Genomic DNA, 17,370 nt, shown 5'->3' with positions numbered 1-17,370 from the left:
AACCAAAGTATGTCACCTAACTTCCTCTAGTCTCTTAAAGGGTCTTGTTAGGGTCTTTAACTCAGTTTGAAACAAAGTTTAACTCGGTTTGAACCAAAGTATGTCACCTAACTTCCTCTAGTCTCTTAAAGGGTCTTGTTAGGGTCTTTAACTCGCTTCCTGTTGTCCCTTAAAGGGTCTTGTTAGGGTCTTTAACTCAGATTGAAACAAAGTTTAACTCTGTTTGAACCAAAGTATGTCACCTAACTTCCTCTAGTCTCTTAAAGGGTCTTGTTAGGGTCTTTAACTCAGTTTGAAACAAAGTTTAACTCGGTTTGAACCAAAGTATGTCACCTAACTTCCTCTAGTCTCTTAAAGGGTCTTGTTAGGGTCTTTAACTCGGTTTGAAACAAAGTTTAACTCGGTTTAAACCAAAGTATGTCACCTAACTTCCTCTAGTCTCTTAAAGGGTCTTGTTAGGGTCTTTAACTCGGTTTGAACAAAAGTTTAACTTGGTTTGAAACAAAGTATGTCAACTAGCTTCCTGTTGTCTCTAAAATGGTCTTGTTAGGGTCTTTAACTCGCTTCCTGTTGTCTCTTAAAGGGTCTTGTTATGGTCTTTAACTCGCTTCCTGTTGTCTCTTAAAGGGTCTTGTTATGGTCTTTAACTCGGTTTGAAACAAAGTTTAACTCGGTTTAAACCGAAGTATGTTACCTAACTTCCTGTCGTCGTCTCTTAAAGGGTCTTGTTAGGGTCTTTAACTCAGATTGAAACAAAGTTTAACTCTGTTTGAACCAAAGTATGTCACCTAACTTCCTCTAGTCTCTTAAAGGGTCTTGTTAGGGTCTTTAACTCGGTTTGAAACAAAGTTTAACTCGGTTTGAACCAAAGTATGTCACCTAACTTCCTCTAGTCTCTTAAAGGGTCTTGTTAGGGTCTTTAACTCAGTTTGAAACAAAGTTTAACTCGGTTTGAACCAAAGTATGTCACCTAACTTCCTCTAGTCTCTTAAAGGGTCTTGTTAGGGTCTTTAACTCGGTTTGAAACAAAGTTTAACTCGGTTTAAACCAAAGTATGTCACCTAACTTCCTCTAGTCTCTTAAAGGGTCTTGTTAGGGTCTTTAACTCGGTTTGAACAAAAGTTTAACTTGGTTTGAAACAAAGTATGTCAACTAGCTTCCTGTTGTCTCTAAAATGGTCTTGTTAGGGTCTTTAACTCGCTTCCTGTTGTCTCTTAAAGGGTCTTGTTATGGTCTTTAACTCGGTTTGAAACAAAGTTTAACTCGGTTTAAACCGAAGTATGTTACCTAACTTCCTGTCGTCGTCTCTTAAAGGGTCTTGTTAGGGTCTTTTACTCGGTTTGAAACAAAGTTTAACTCGGTATGAATCAAAGTATGTCAACTAGCTTCCTGTTGTCTCTTAACGGGTCTTTTTAGGATCTTTAACTCGGTTTGAAACAAATTTTAACTCGGTTTGAACCAAAGTATGTTACCTAACTTCCTCTCGTCTCTTAAAGGGTCTTGTTAGGGTCTTTAACCCGGTTTGAAACAAAGTTTAACTCGGTTTGAACCAAAGTATGTCACCTAACTTCCTCTAGTCTCTTAAAGGGTCTTGTTAGGGTCTTTAACTCGGTTTGAACAAAAGTTTAACTTGGTTTGAAACAAAGTATGTCAACTAGCTTCCTGTTGTCTCTTAAATGGTCTTGTTAGGGTCTTTAACTCGCTTCCTGTTGTCTCTTAAAGGGTCTTGTTATGGTCTTTAACTCGGTTTGAAACAAAGTTTAACAGTTTAAACCGAAGTATGTTACCTAACTTCCTGTCGTTGTCTCTTAAAGGGTCTTGTTAGGGTCTTTAACTCAGATTGAAACAAAGTTTAACTCTGTTTGAACCAAAGTATGTCACCTAACTTCCTCTAGTCTCTTAAAGGGTCTTGTTAGGGTCTTTAACACGGTTTGAAACAAAGTTTAACTCGGTTTGAACCAAAGTATGTCACCTAACTTCCTCTAGTCTCTTAAAGGGTCTTGTTAGGGTCTTTAACACGGTTTGAAACAAAGTTTAACTCGGTTTAAACCAAAGTATGTCACCTAACTTCCTCTAGTCTCTTAAAGGGTCTTGTTAGGGTCTTTAACTCGGTTTGAAACAAAGTTTGACTCGGTTTAAACCAAAGTATGTCACCTAACTTTCTCAAGTCTCTTAAAGGGTCTTGTTAGGATCTTTACTAGGTTTGAAACAAAGTTTAACTCGGTATGAATCAAAGTATGTCAACTAGCTTCCTGTTGTCTCTTAACGGGTCTTTTTAGGATCTTTAACTCGGTTTGAACCAAAGTATGTTACCTAACTTCCTCTCGTCTCTTAAAGGGTCTTGTTAGGGTCTTTAACTCGGTTTGAAACAAAGTTTAACTCTGTTTAAACCAAAGTATGTCACCTAACTTGTTCTAGTCTCTTAAAGGGTCTTGGAAGGGTCTTTAACTCGGTTTGAACAAAAGTTTAACTTGGTTTGAAACAAAGTATGTCAACTAGCTTCCTGTTGTCTCTTAAATGGTCTTGTTAGGGTCTTTAACTCGCTTCCTGTTGTCTCTTAAAGGGTCTTGTTATGGTCTTTAACTCGGTTTGAAACAAAGTTTAACTCGGTTTAAACCGAAGTATGTTACCTAACTTCCTGTCGTCGTCTCTTAAAGGGTCTTGTTAGGGTCTTTAACTCGGTTTGAAACAAAGTTTAACTCGGTTTAAACCAAAGTATGTCACCTAACTTCCTCTCGTCTCTTAAAGGGTCTTTTTAGGATCTTTAACTCGGTTTGAACCAAAGTATGTCACCTAACTTCCTCTAGTCTCTTAAAGGGTCTTGTTAGGGTCTTTAACTCAGTTTGAAACAAAGTTTAACTCGGTTTGAACCAAAGTATGTCACCTAACTTCCTCTAGTCTCTTAAAGGGTCTTGTTAGGGTCTTTAACTCGCTTCCTGTTGTCCCTTAAAGGGTCTTGTTAGGGTCTTTAACTCAGATTGAAACAAAGTTTAACTCTGTTTGAACCAAAGTATGTCACCTAACTTCCTCTAGTCTCTTAAAGGGTCTTGTTAGGGTCTTTAACTCAGTTTGAAACAAAGTTTAACTCGGTTTGAACCAAAGTATGTCACCTAACTTCCTCTAGTCTCTTAAAGGGTCTTGTTAGGGTCTTTAACTCGGTTTGAAACAAAGTTTAACTCGGTTTAAACCAAAGTATGTCACCTAACTTCCTCTAGTCTCTTAAAGGGTCTTGTTAGGGTCTTTAACTCGGTTTGAACAAAAGTTTAACTTGGTTTGAAACAAAGTATGTCAACTAGCTTCCTGTTGTCTCTAAAATGGTCTTGTTAGGGTCTTTAACTCGCTTCCTGTTGTCTCTTAAAGGGTCTTGTTATGGTCTTTAACTCGGTTTGAAACAAAGTTTAACTCGGTTTAAACCGAAGTATGTTACCTAACTTCCTGTCGTCGTCTCTTAAAGGTTCTTGTTAGGGTCTTTAACTCAGATTGAAACAAAGTTTAACTCTGTTTGAACCAAAGTATGTCACCTAACTTCCTCTAGTCTCTTAAAGGGTCTTGTTAGGGTCTTTAACTCGGTTTGAAACAAAGTTTAACTCGGTTTGAACCAAAGTATGTCACCTAACTTCCTCTAGTCTCTTAAAGGGTCTTGTTAGGGTCTTTAACTCAGTTTGAAACAAAGTTTAACTCGGTTTGAACCAAAGTATGTCACCTAACTTCCTCTAGTCTCTTAAAGGGTCTTGTTAGGGTCTTTAACTCGGTTTGAAACAAAGTTTAACTCGGTTTAAACCAAAGTATGTCACCTAACTTCCTCTAGTCTCTTAAAGGGTCTTGTTAGGGTCTTTAACTCGGTTTGAACAAAAGTTTAACTTGGTTTGAAACAAAGTATGTCAACTAGCTTCCTGTTGTCTCTAAAATGGTCTTGTTAGGGTCTTTAACTCGCTTCCTGTTGTCTCTTAAAGGGTCTTGTTATGGTCTTTAACTCGGTTTGAAACAAAGTTTAACTCGGTTTAAACCGAAGTATGTTACCTAACTTCCTGTCGTCGTCTCTTAAAGGGTCTTGTTAGGGTCTTTTACTCGGTTTGAAACAAAGTTTAACTCGGTATGAATCAAAGTATGTCAACTAGCTTCCTGTTGTCTCTTAACGGGTCTTTTTAGGATCTTTAACTCGGTTTGAAACAAATTTTAACTCGGTTTGAACCAAAGTATGTTACCTAACTTCCTCTCGTCTCTTAAAGGGTCTTGTTAGGGTCTTTAACCCGGTTTGAAACAAAGTTTAACTCGGTTTGAACCAAAGTATGTCACCTAACTTCCTCTAGTCTCTTAAAGGGTCTTGTTAGGGTCTTTAACTCGGTTTGAACAAAAGTTTAACTTGGTTTGAAACAAAGTATGTCAACTAGCTTCCTGTTGTCTCTTAAATGGTCTTGTTAGGGTCTTTAACTCGCTTCCTGTTGTCTCTTAAAGGGTCTTGTTATGGTCTTTAACTCGGTTTGAAACAAAGTTTAACAGTTTAAACCGAAGTATGTTACCTAACTTCCTGTCGTTGTCTCTTAAAGGGTCTTGTTAGGGTCTTTAACTCAGATTGAAACAAAGTTTAACTCTGTTTGAACCAAAGTATGTCACCTAACTTCCTCTAGTCTCTTAAAGGGTCTTGTTAGGGTCTTTAACACGGTTTGAAACAAAGTTTAACTCGGTTTAAACCAAAGTATGTCACCTAACTTCCTCTAGTCTCTTAAAGGGTCTTGTTAGGGTCTTTAACTCGGTTTGAAACAAAGTTTGACTCGGTTTAAACCAAAGTATGTCACCTAACTTCCTCTAGTCTCTTAAAGGGTCTTTTTAGGATCTTTAACTCGGTTTGAAACAAATTTTAACTCGGTTTGAACCAAAGTATGTCACCTAACTTCCTCTAGTCTCTTAAAGGGTCTTGTTATGGTCTTTAACTCGGTTTGAAACAAAGTTTAACTCGGTTTAAACCGAAGTATGTTACCTAACTTCCTGTCGTCGTCTCTTAAAGGGTCTTGTTAGGGTCTTTAACTCAGATTGAAACAAAGTTTAACTCTGTTTGAACCAAAGTATGTCACCTAACTTCCTCTAGTCTCTTAAAGGGTCTTGTTAGGGTCTTTAACTCGGTTTGAAACAAAGTTTAACTCGGTTTAAACCAAAGTATGTCACCTAACTTCCTCTAGTCTCTTAAAGGGTCTTGTTAGGGTCTTTAACTCGGTTTGAACAAAAGTTTAACTCGGTTTAAACCAAAGTATGTCACCTAACTTCCTGTCGTCGTCTCTTAAAGGGTCTTGTCAGGATCTTTAACTCGGTTTGAACTAAAGTTTAACTCGGTATGAAACAAAGTATGTCAACTAACTCCCTGTTGTCTCTTAAAGGGTCTTGTTAGGTTCTTTAACTCGGTTTGAAACAAAGTTTAACTCGGTTTGAACCAAAGTATGTCACCTAACTTCCTTTAGTCTCTTAAAGGGTCTTGTTAGGATCTTTACTCGGTTTGAAACAAAGTTTAACTCGGTATGAATCAAAGTATGTCAACTAGCTTCCTGTTGTCTCTTAACGGGTCTTTTTAGGATCTTTAACTCGGTTTGAAACAAATTTTAACTCGGTTTGAACCAAAGTATGTTACCTAACTTCCTCTCGTCTCTTAAAGGGTCTTGTTAGGGTCTTTAACCCGGTTTGAAACAAAGTTTAACTCGGTTTGAACCAAAGTATGTCACCTAACTTCCTCTAGTCTCTTAAAGGGTCTTGTTAGGGTCTTTAACTCAGTTTAAAACAAAGTTTAACTCGGTTTGAACCAAAGTATGTCACCTAACTTCCTCTAGTCTCTTAAAGGGTCTTGTTAGGGTCTTTAACTCAGTTTGAAACAAAGTTTAACTCGGTTTGAACCAAAGTATGTCACCTAACTTCCTCTAGTCTCTTAAAGGGTCTTGTTAGGGTCTTTAACTCGGTTTGAACAAAAGTTTAACTTGGTTTGAAACAAAGTATGTCAACTAGCTTCCTGTTGTCTCTTAAATGGTCTTGTTAGGGTCTTTAACTCGCTTCCTGTTGTCTCTTAAAGGGTCTTGTTATGGTCTTTAACTCGGTTTGAAACAAAGTTTAACTCGGTTTAAACCGAAGTATGTTACCTAACTTCCTGTCGTCGTCTCTTAAAGGGTCTTGTTAGGGTCTTTAACTCAGATTGAAACAAAGTTTAACTCTGTTTGAACCAAAGTATGTCACCTAACTTCCTCTAGTCTCTTAAAGGGTCTTGTTAGGGTCTTTAACTGGGTTTGAAACAAAAGTTTAACTCGGTTTGTACCAAAGTATGTCACCTAACTTCCTCTAGTCTCTTAAAGGGTCTTGTTAGGGTCTTTAACTCGGTTTGAAACAAAGTTTAACTCGGTTTAAACCGAAGTATGTTACCTAACTTCCTGTCGTCGTCTCTTAAAGGGTCTTGTTAGGGTCTTTAACTCAGATTGAAACAAAGTTTAACTCTGTTTGAACCAAAGTATGTCACCTAACTTCCTCTAGTCTCTTAAAGGGTCTTGTTAGGGTCTTTAACCCGGTTTGAAACAAATTTTAACTCGGTTTGAACCAAAGTATGTTACCTAACTTCCTCTCGTCTCTTAAAGGGTCTTGTTAGGGTCTTTAACACGGTTTGAAACAAAGTTTAACTCGGTTTGAACCAAAGTATGTCACCTAACTTCCTCTAGTCTCTTAAAGGGTCTTGTTAGGGTCTTTAACTCGGTTTGAACAAAAGTTTAACTTGGTTTGAAACAAAGTATGTCAACTAGCTTCCTGTTGTCTCTTAAATGGTCTTGTTAGGGTCTTTAACTCGGTTTGAAACAAAGTTTAACTCGGTTTAAACCAAAGTATGTCACCTAACTTCATCTAGTCTCTTAAAGGGTCTTGTTAGGGTCTTTAACTCGGTTTAAAACAAAGTTTAACTCGGTTTGAACCAAAGCATGTCACCTAACTTCCTCTAGTCTCTTAAAGGGTCTTGTTAGGGTCTTTAACTCAGTTTGAAACAAAGTTTAACTCGGTTTGAACCAAAGTATGTCACCTAACTTCCTCTAGTCTCTTAAAGGGTCTTGTTAGGGTCTTTAACTCGGTTTGAAACAAATTTTAACTCGGTTTGAACCAAAGTATGTTACCTAACTTCCTCTCGTCTCTTAAAGGGTCTTGTTAGGGTCTTTAACCCGGTTTGAAACAAAGTTTAACTCGGTTTGAACCAAAGTATGTCACCTAACTTCCTCTAGTCTCTTAAAGGGTCTTGTTAGGGTCTTTAACTCTGTTTGAAACAAAGTTTAACTTGGTTTAAACCAAAGTATGTCACCTAACTTCCTCTAGTCTCTTAAAGGGTCTTGTTAGGGTCTTTAACTCAGTTTGAAACAAAGTTTAACTCGGTTTGAACCAAAGTATGTCACCTAACTTCCTCTAGTCTCTTAAAGGGTCTTGTTAGGGTCTTTAACTCGGTTTGAACAAAAGTTTAACTTGGTTTGAAACAAAGTATGTCAACTAGCTTCCTGTTGTCTCTTAAATGGTCTTGTTAGGGTCTTTAACTCGCTTCCTGTTGTCTCTTAAAGGGTCTTGTTATGGTCTTTAACTCGGTTTGAAACAAAGTTTAACTCGGTTTAAACCGAAGTATGTTACCTAACTTCCTGTCGTCGTCTCTTAAAGGGTCTTGTTAGGGTCTTTAACTCAGATTGAAACAAAGTTTAACTCTGTTTGAACCAAAGTATGTCACCTAACTTCCTCTAGTCTCTTAAAGGGTCTTGTTAGGGTCTTTAACTGGGTTTGAAACAAAAGTTTAACTCGGTTTGTACCAAAGTATGTCACCTAACTTCCTCTAGTCTCTTAAAGGGTCTTGTTAGGGTCTTTAACTCGGTTTGAAACAAAGTTTAACTCGGTTTAAACCGAAGTATGTTACCTAACTTCCTGTCGTCGTCTCTTAAAGGGTCTTGTTAGGGTCTTTAACTCAGATTGAAACAAAGTTTAACTCTGTTTGAACCAAAGTATGTCACCTAACTTCCTCTAGTCTCTTAAAGGGTCTTGTTAGGGTCTTTAACCCGGTTTGAAACAAATTTTAACTCGGTTTGAACCAAAGTATGTTACCTAACTTCCTCTCGTCTCTTAAAGGGTCTTGTTAGGGTCTTTAACACGGTTTGAAACAAAGTTTAACTCGGTTTGAACCAAAGTATGTCACCTAACTTCCTCTAGTCTCTTAAAGGGTCTTGTTAGGGTCTTTAACTCGGTTTGAACAAAAGTTTAACTTGGTTTGAAACAAAGTATGTCAACTAGCTTCCTGTTGTCTCTTAAATGGTCTTGTTAGGGTCTTTAACTCGGTTTGAAACAAAGTTTAACTCGGTTTAAACCAAAGTATGTCACCTAACTTCATCTAGTCTCTTAAAGGGTCTTGTTAGGGTCTTTAACTCGGTTTAAAACAAAGTTTAACTCGGTTTGAACCAAAGCATGTCACCTAACTTCCTCTAGTCTCTTAAAGGGTCTTGTTAGGGTCTTTAACTCAGTTTGAAACAAAGTTTAACTCGGTTTGAACCAAAGTATGTCACCTAACTTCCTCTAGTCTCTTAAAGGGTCTTGTTAGGGTCTTTAACTCGGTTTGAAACAAATTTTAACTCGGTTTGAACCAAAGTATGTTACCTAACTTCCTCTCGTCTCTTAAAGGGTCTTGTTAGGGTCTTTAACCCGGTTTGAAACAAAGTTTAACTCGGTTTGAACCAAAGTATGTCACCTAACTTCCTCTAGTCTCTTAAAGGGTCTTGTTAGGGTCTTTAACTCTGTTTGAAACAAAGTTTAACTTGGTTTAAACCAAAGTATGTCACCTAACTTCCTCTAGTCTCTTAAAGGGTCTTGTTAGGGTCTTTAACTCGGTTTGAACAAAAGTTTAACTTGGTTTGAACCAAAGTATGTCAACTAGCTTCCTGTTGTCTCTTAAATGGTCTTGTTAGGGTCTTTAACTCGCTTCCTCTAGTCTCTTAAAGGGTCTTGTTAGGGTCTTTAACTCGGTTTGAAACAAAGTTTAACTTGGTTTAAACCAAAGTATGTCACCTAACTTCCTCTAGTCTCTTAAAGGGTCTTGTTAGGGTCTTTAACTCGGTTTGAAACAAAGTTTAACTCTGTTTAAACCAAAGTATGTCACCTAACTTGTTCTAGTCTCTTAAAGGGTCTTGGAAGGGTCTTTAACTCGGTTTGAAACAAAGTTTAACTCGGTTTAAACCAAAGTATGTCACCTAACTTGTTCTAGTCTCTTAAAGGGTCTTGTTAGGGTCTTTAACTCGGTTTGAAACAAAGTTTAACTCTGTTTAAACCAAAGTATGTCACCTAACTTGTTCTAGTCTCTTAAAGGGTCTTGGAAGGGTCTTTAACTCGGTTTGAACAAAAGTTTAACTCGGTTAACGAGACGTTTGCATTGCAATAATGTCTGCAACATTTTACGGCGCCACAATCGCCAAAAAAAAAAAGCCCACAAAATCCTGGAGGGACCGAATAGCTGACTTGGGTCTTCTTCCCAGAGTAACTCTTTTTCATTCTCATGGCAACAAGTGTGTCCCTTTTAGACTCTTGTTTGTGTTTCTCTGTACGAGGATGATTTCATTTAAAGGGACGGTTGGCAACCCAGCTGATGTTAGCATTTAGCTCGCGTCTAATCATAACAGTCGATATGGTTCTAGGTTTAGTTTTTTTTCAAATCATTTCCAGTTGGACTTTTGAGCCACAAAATGAAGAATCTTACCAGCGTGTCTTAACAGCACAATTTGGACCATTTGGTGTACGAGCTAACTTGTTAGCGAGTGAAAGAAACCAATCCAAAAGCTTATTCTCAAATTTTTTGTACGTCAACTTCCTCTTGTCCTTGGAAACTTGAACTTTTAATGAAGTAGAAGAAAGACTTGTAAGCGCTTTTAGCTGATTCACAATATGACCGTTTATACGTTTTGCTGACCTGCTTTAAAAATGAATGCTTCAAACTTTTATGTCAAAGTAGAATGTGAATATTTGCTTTGTTTCACCTCGCTGCGATTCTAACGCAAGTGACGTCGAGCGGCGGTTGAAACCTTCAAACAGACTTGTTGTTGTTGTCTCCAACATAACAGCGGATTCCAGAAGTCCTCACCAAAAACCAGCCTCGTGGCCAACATGACATTTAATAAACAAAAATGTTTTTCTTTAGAGGCAACAAGATAAGACGTTAGCTGTGCGCTAATGTGATGTTTGATATGGCACTTCTGGAGGGCGGAGCTATTAAAAGACTTTCAGGGATCTTCTGTCCTTTTAAAATCTCCGAAAGCAAAAACTGGCACGCGATAAAAGTGCGACACTTTGCGTTCACACTAAGAAGTACACTAGGACAAAATGCAGTGCACTGTCAGTAGGGCGCGGTTAGTTGTTTAGTTGAATCCTGCCATCAGGGTGTGCTGTGTGCTTGCAATTCACCATTAAAATGAAAAGAAGAAGAATTTAGTAAATATTATGAATTTGGGACAGTACGACGATGTCAGAGTTTTCAAAAAACGACTATAGAATCCATCCATCCATCCATTTTCTTACACTTGTCCGAGGTCAGGTCGCGTGGGCAGCAGCCTAAGCAGGGAAGACCAGACTTTCCTCTCCCCAGCCAATTTGTTCAGCTCTTCCCCGGGGGATCCCGAGGCGTTCCCAGGCCAGCCGGGAGAGATCGTCTTCCCAACGTGTCCTGGGTCTTCCCCGTGGCCTCCTACCGGTCGGACGTGCCCCAAACACCTCCCTAGGGAGGTGTGTACAGTTGTATCATTATGATCCAGGTCAAACAATAAATTAAACACAGGTTAGACCAGGGGCAGCACGGTGGAAGAGGGGTTAGTGCATCTGCCTCACAATACGAAGGTCCTGAGTAGTCTTGGGTTCAATCCCGGGCTCGGGATCTTTCTGTGTGGAGTTGGCATGTTCTCCCCGTGACTGCGTGGGTTCTACTCCGGCTTCCTCCCACCTCCAAAGACATGCACCTGGGGATAAGTTGATTGGCAACACTAAATGGTCCCTAGTGTGTGGATGTGAGTGTGAATGTTGTCTATCTGTGTTGGCCCTGCGATGAGGTGGCGACTTGTCCAGGGTGTACCCCGCCTTCCGCCCGATTGTAGCTGAGATAGGCTCCAGCGCCCCCCGCGACCCCAAAAGGGAATAAGCGGTAGGAAATGGATGGATGGATGTTAGACCAGGGGTGCCCACACTTTCAACTGACCAAGTGGAGGGGATCATTCCTATAGATCATTTACCGTGTTTTCCGAACCATAGGGCACACCGGATTACAAGGCGCACTGCCGATGAATGGTCTATTTTCGATCTTTTTTCATATATAAGGCGCACCGGATTATAGGGCGCATTCAAGGAGTCATCCATCCATCCATTTTCCTCCGCTTATCCGAGGTCGGGTCGCTTGGTCCAGCTCCTCCCGGCCAGCCGGGAGACATAGTCTTCCCAACGTGGCCTCCTAGGAGGTGTTTGGGTGGCATCCTGACCAGATGCCCGAACCACCTCATCTGGCTCCTCTCCATGTGGAGGAGCAGCGGCTTTACTTTGAGCTCCCCCCGGATGACAGAGCTTCTCACCCTATCTCTAAGGGAGAGACCCGCCACCCGGCAGAGGAAACTCATTTGGGCCGCTTGTACCCGTGATCTTGTATTTTCAGTCATAACCCAAAGCTCATGACCAAAAGGTGAGGATGGGAACGTAGATCGATCGGTAAATTGAGAGCTTTGCCTTCCGGCTCAGCTCCTTCTTCACCACAACGGATCGATACAGCGTCCGCATTACTGAAGACGCCGCACCGATCCGCCTGTCGATCTCACCATCCACTCTTCCCTAACTCATGAACAATACTCCGAGGTACTTGAACTCCTCCACTTGTGGACTATAGAATGCACCAATTAAATTTTAGAAGAAATAGTTTTTTTCCCCCAGTTGTTAGTCACAGATATATACGTTGTGAAATGACTTATTTACACAGAAACATTCTGTAAATTTCAGCTAAACAGACTCAATAACTCCACGGTGACTAATAATACTAACACTGACACTCGTAAACATGTTAGCACGTTGATGCTAATGCTAACGATGCTAGCTTCATCACATTATGATAGCGCATACAAATGTGCATGAAAACACTCCTACAGACGTCACACATGGGACGGTTTAGTGAGTAAGAATAATTTTAGTTATATTGTAAAACTTAACAAACGTTGGTTGGGGTGATGAATGGAGAATTCATACGAGTAGAAACTAGAAGATGGAACGGCACTTGCACATCCGGTTGAAAGGACTAAACAAGAGAAAAGTGTTGTGTACCATGATGTCCAAACTACGGCCCGCGGGCGAGACACCACGAGTTCCATAAACTATCATTCATACATATCAAGTGGTCTGATTGCTGCCAATCTGTCGCCCTCTGGTGGCCAACCAAAGTCACTATTCCATTAAGTGTACTTTCAAGTGAAGTAGTACATCCATACATCCATTTTCTTGTCCCGTTCAGGGGTCACGAGGGGGTGCTGGAGCCTATCTCAGCTGCATTCGGGCGGGGTACACCCTGGACAAGTCACCACCTCATCACAGGGCCAACACAGACAGACAACATTCACACACTAGTGACCATTTAGTGTTGCCAATCAACCTATCCCCAGGTGCATGTCTTTGGAGGTGGGAGGGGCCTATCCCCAGGTGCATGTCTTTGGAGGTGGGAGGAAGCCGGAATACCCGGAGAAAACCCACACAGTCACGGGGAGAACATGCAAACTCCACACAGAAAGATCCCGAGCCCGGGATTGAACCAAGGACCTTCGTATTGTGAGGCACATGCACTAAAAACCCCTGTTCCACCGTTGCTGCCCTAAAGTAGTACAGCATTTACTTATATGACCCAATCCAAAGAACCTTCTCTCGTCACGTGCAGGGGGGGGGGAAATCCACTGGTACCAAAATTCAACACACATGAAAATCCATTACAAAGCATGATGGGAAAAATGCTAAACACTTTCTTGTCCATGTTTTAGCTGCTTGAAATTTCTCATTGATTAACAAACCTTAAGGAAGTTAAACAAGGTAGGAGTCCAACTTTCACATACTCTTTATATTTATTTTTTGTAATTATTCATTTTATATCCATTATATTATTATAAAATGTGTATATGTATACATATATATATACATATATACATGCATATAGTGTCATATAAATTAACTATGTATCATGGGTGTCAAACTCTGGCCCGTGGGCCAAATTTGGCCCGCCGTGTAATTTCACTTGGCCCTTGAGGCGATATCAAACTAACACTAGAGCTGGCCCGCCGATCATATTCAGCGGTGATGCCGCGGTAACACCGCATTCACCGCTAACTCTCATACTTGCCAACCCTCCCAGGAGACTCCCAATTTTCAGTGCCCCTCCCAAAAATCGTCACATCCCAACCCCGCCCACCTCAAGTGACGCACGGGGGGGGGGTTGGTGGTAGCGGGGGTGTATATTGCAGCCCGTAAGAGTTAAGGCTGCATGGGATTCTGGGTATTTGTTTTGTTTTTATGTTGTGTTACAGTGCGGATGTTCTCCCGAAATGTGTTTGTCATTCTTGTCATTATACGAGATATAAAGACTGATGAACACCTTGGTTGGATAATGAAGGTTGCCTCAGCTCAAAGCCTGAGCCCCGACATTAATGAACTAGCATCCAAAAAAAGATGTCAGGTATCTGGCTTGGGCACATCAGATTAGATCAGTGTGTTGCAAACTGAGCAGTTTAAAGTCCTGAATGGTTGGTTTATTCATTATTTTATTTTCTAATGTATTAGCCTGTGGAAATAGTTAATGTTGATATTTACCTCAGAAGGCTGCAAATAGAAAAGAGGCATTACATTTTTATTTAAATTGTATTTGATATGCCATTGATATTATTATTTGAAACTGGATTTTGCATGTCACTATAAAGTTATATAAGCCTTGCTTGTTCAATATTCAATGCAAAACGTGTTTGGGTCCCTATTAAAAGGTTCATTTGTTCAACTTTGGCCCGCGGCTTTGTTCAGTTTAAAATTTTGGCCCACTCTGTATTTGAGTTTGACACCCCTGCTATATATAGTTACTTTGCATGCAGTCCGCTTTCGGCCCACGGCCAAAAGCGGGTTAAGCCCGATGCGGGCCCCCGGTCAAAAGGTTTGAACACCATTGCTACGAACCTTCACCTGCAGTGAGCTAACTCCTCCAAAAGATGGTGCCATAGCACAAATAACTATTTGCATTTTGCCTGCTAGCGAAGAAATGAGTCGCATCGCTTTATAAACCATAGGAAAAAATGTAGCGCATTATAGTCTGGAATTTATGGTAGTACACAGTGTACTAGTGAAGTGTACTGAGTGACGGAAGTACAGTGTTGCACTTTGTGGTTTAATGACTACAACCTTTGCCTCACAGACCTAGCCTAACATTTAACACCGTGTGGACATTTTATGTTAGCTTGCTAGCTTTCTGGAACTTCCCACTAGAAAACCAGTATTTGAACGCCGCTTGATGTTGGAGTCCGTCCTCATCACGGGGAAAATCGATTTGTTGCGTTTCCGACAAACAGACTTTGAGCAGAAATTTCCCGGTTGTCTCAAACATAAAAGCGGATTCCAGAAGTCCTCACCCAAAACCTGTCTTGTGGCCAAAATGACATTTAAAAAGCGGATTCCAAAAGTCCTCACCCAAAACCTGCCTTGTGGCCAACGTGACATTTAAAAAGCGGATTCCAGAAGTCCTCACCCAAAACCTGCCTTGTGGCCAACGTGACATTTAATAAACAAAAGCAGGTGAAGACTATCAAAAATGGAGGCCATATAGTTAGACTTGTGTGCGGACCACCCGGGGCAAGTTTTATCAGGCCTTGGAACTCAATGACGAACTCGAAAGTACTGAACATAAAACTGCTAACCTTAACCCGACCCTCTCCTGCCAGGACAAGCTGTGTCTTCCTCACCACATGTTTAATGACTACAACCTCTGCCTCACAGACCTAGCCTAGCATTTAACACTGTGTGGACATTTTATGTTAGCTTTCTGGAACTTCCCACTAGAAAACCAGTATTTGAACGCCGCTTGATGTAGGAGTTCATCCTCATCACGTCGGGGAAAATCGATTTCCGACGGTTGAAACCTTCAAACAGACTTTGAGCAGACACTTCCCGGTTGTCTCAAACATAAAAGCGGATTCCAGAAGTCCTCACCCAAAACCTGCTTGAGTCCAACGTGACATTTAATAAACAAAAGGTGAAGACTATCAAAAATGGAGGCCATATAGTTAGATCACCTTGGGCAAAGTTTTATCCAGGCCATGGAACTCGGATGACGAACTCGAAAGTACTGAACATAAAACTGCTAACCTTAACCCGTCCCTCCCCTGCCAGGACAAGCTGTGTCTTCCTCACCACATGTTTAATGACTACAACCTCTGCCTCACAGACCTAGCCTAACATTTAACACTGTGTGGACATTTGATGTTAGCTTGTTAGCTTTCTGGAACTTCCCACTAGAAAACCAGTATTTGAACGCCGCTTGATGTTGGAGTCCGTCCTCATCACGTCGGGGAAAATCGATTTGTCACGTTTCCCACGGTTGAAACCTTCAAACAGACTTTGAGCAGAAATTTCCCGGTTGTCTCAAACATAAAAGCGGATTCCAGAAGTCCTCACCCAAAACCTGCCTTGTGGCCAACGTGACATTTAAAAAGCGGATTCCAGAAGTCCTCACCCAAAACCTGCCTTGTGGCCAACGTGACATTTAATAAACAAAAGGTGAAGACTATCAAAAATGGAGGCCTTGTGTGCAGACCACCCTGGGCAAAGTTTTATCTTGGCCTTGGAACTCAATGACGAACTCGAAAGTACTGAACATAAAACTGCTAACCTTAACCCGTCCCTCCCCCGCCAGAACAAGCTGTGTCTTCCTCACCACATGTTTAATGACTACAACCTCTGCCTCACAGACCTAGCCTAACATTTAACACCGTGTGGACATTTTATGTTAGCTTGTTAGCTTTCTGGAACCTCCCACTAGAAAACCAGTATTTGAACGCCGCTTGATTCCCCGTCCTCATCACGTCGGGGAAAATCGATTTGTCGCGTTTCCCACGGTTGAAACCTTCAAACAGACTTTGAGCAGAAATTTCCCGGTTGTCTCAAACATAAAAGCGGATTCCAGAAGTCCTCACCCAAAACCTGCCTTGTGGCCAACGTGACATTTAATAAACAAAAGCAGGTGAAGACTATCAAAAATGGAGGCCATATAGTTAGACTTGTGTGCGGACCACCCGGGGCAAGTTTTATCAGGCCTTGGAACTCAATGACGAACTCGAAAGTACTGAACATAAAACTGCTAACCTTAACCCGCCCCTCCCCTGCCAGGACAAGCTGTGTCTTCCTCACCACATGTTTAATGACTACAACTTTTGCCTCACAGACCTAGCCTAACATTTAACACCGTGTGGACATTTAATGTTAGCTTGTTAGCTTTCTGGAACTTCCCAGTAGAAAACCAGTATTTGAACGCCGCTTGATGTTGGAGTCCGTCCTCATCACGTTGGGGAAAATCGATTTGTTGCGTTTCCGACAAACAGACTTTGAGCAGAAACTTCCCGGTTGTCTCAAACATAAAAGCGGATTCCAGAAGTCCTCACCCAAAACCTGCCTTGTGGCCAACGTAAACAGACTTTGAGCAGAAACTTCCCGATTGTCTCAAACATAAAAGCGGATTCCAGGAGTCCTCACCCAAAACCTGCCTCGTGGCCAAGGTGACATTTATTAAACAAAAGGTGAAGACTATCAAAAATGGAGGCCATATAATTAGACTTGTGTGCGGATCACCCTGGGCAAAGTTGTATCCAGGCCATGGAACTCGATGACAAATTCGAAAGTACTGAACATAAAACTGCTAACCTTAACCCGCCAGGACAAGCTGTGTCTTCCTCACCACATGTTAAATGACTACAACCTTTGCCTCACAGACCTAGCCTAACATTTAACACCGTGTGGACATTTAATGTTAGCTTGTTAGCTTTCTGGAACTTCCCACTAGAAAACCAGTATTTGAACGCCGCTTGATGTTGGAGTCCGTCCTCATCACGTCGGGGAAAATCGATTTGTTGCGTTTCCGACAAACAGACTTTGAACAGAAACTTCCCGGTTGTCTCAAACATACAAGCGGATTCCAGAAGTCCTCACCCAAAACCTGCCTTGTGGCCAACGTAAACAGACTTTGAGCAGAAACTTCCCGATTGTCTCAAACATAAAAGCGGATTCCAGAAGTCCTCACCCAAAACCTGCCTTGTGGCCAACGTGACATTTAATAAACAAAAGGTGAAGACTATCAAAAATGGA

At 41.0% G+C, this 17,370-nt stretch overlaps 2 protein-coding genes across 7 annotated transcripts in view; one reads left to right on the top strand and one right to left on the bottom strand.

Moving 5' to 3' along the window:
* The window catches only part of lrch1 (leucine-rich repeats and calponin homology (CH) domain containing 1), a 239,902-nt gene that overhangs the window by 216,051 nt on the left and 6,481 nt on the right, over positions 1-17,370 (top strand). Inside the window, exons 20-21 of one of the 6 annotated variants that reach the window (XR_012050759.1) lie at positions 14,955-15,789; positions 16,250-16,932. The exons of 4 other annotated variants lie outside the window; for them this stretch is intronic. Coding sequence is in view for 1 of the 2 variants with exons in the window: in XM_061971780.2 (XP_061827764.1) it covers positions 14,955-15,020 (66 nt within the window). In the remaining variant the exon portion in view is untranslated. Of the gene's footprint in view, positions 1-14,954; positions 16,051-16,249; positions 16,933-17,370 lie in introns of those variants that run through there. One more of the 6 variants, XM_061971780.2, reaches the window with a different exon arrangement.
* The window catches only part of esd (esterase D/formylglutathione hydrolase), a 31,913-nt gene continuing 25,262 nt past the window's right edge, over positions 10,720-17,370 (bottom strand). The window contains exon 10 of the mRNA XM_061971787.1: positions 10,720-10,738. The gene's annotated coding sequence lies outside the window, so the exon portion shown is untranslated. The remainder of the gene's footprint in view (positions 10,739-17,370) is intronic.

The sequence above is a fragment of the Nerophis lumbriciformis genome, linkage group LG13 (genome assembly GCF_033978685.3).
Source record: "Nerophis lumbriciformis linkage group LG13, RoL_Nlum_v2.1, whole genome shotgun sequence".
In the NCBI taxonomy this organism is placed as follows: domain Eukaryota; kingdom Metazoa; phylum Chordata; class Actinopteri; order Syngnathiformes; family Syngnathidae; genus Nerophis; species Nerophis lumbriciformis.
The sequence above is the reverse complement of the archived record's forward strand: the minus strand, read 5'-3'. Positions and strand labels throughout refer to the sequence as shown.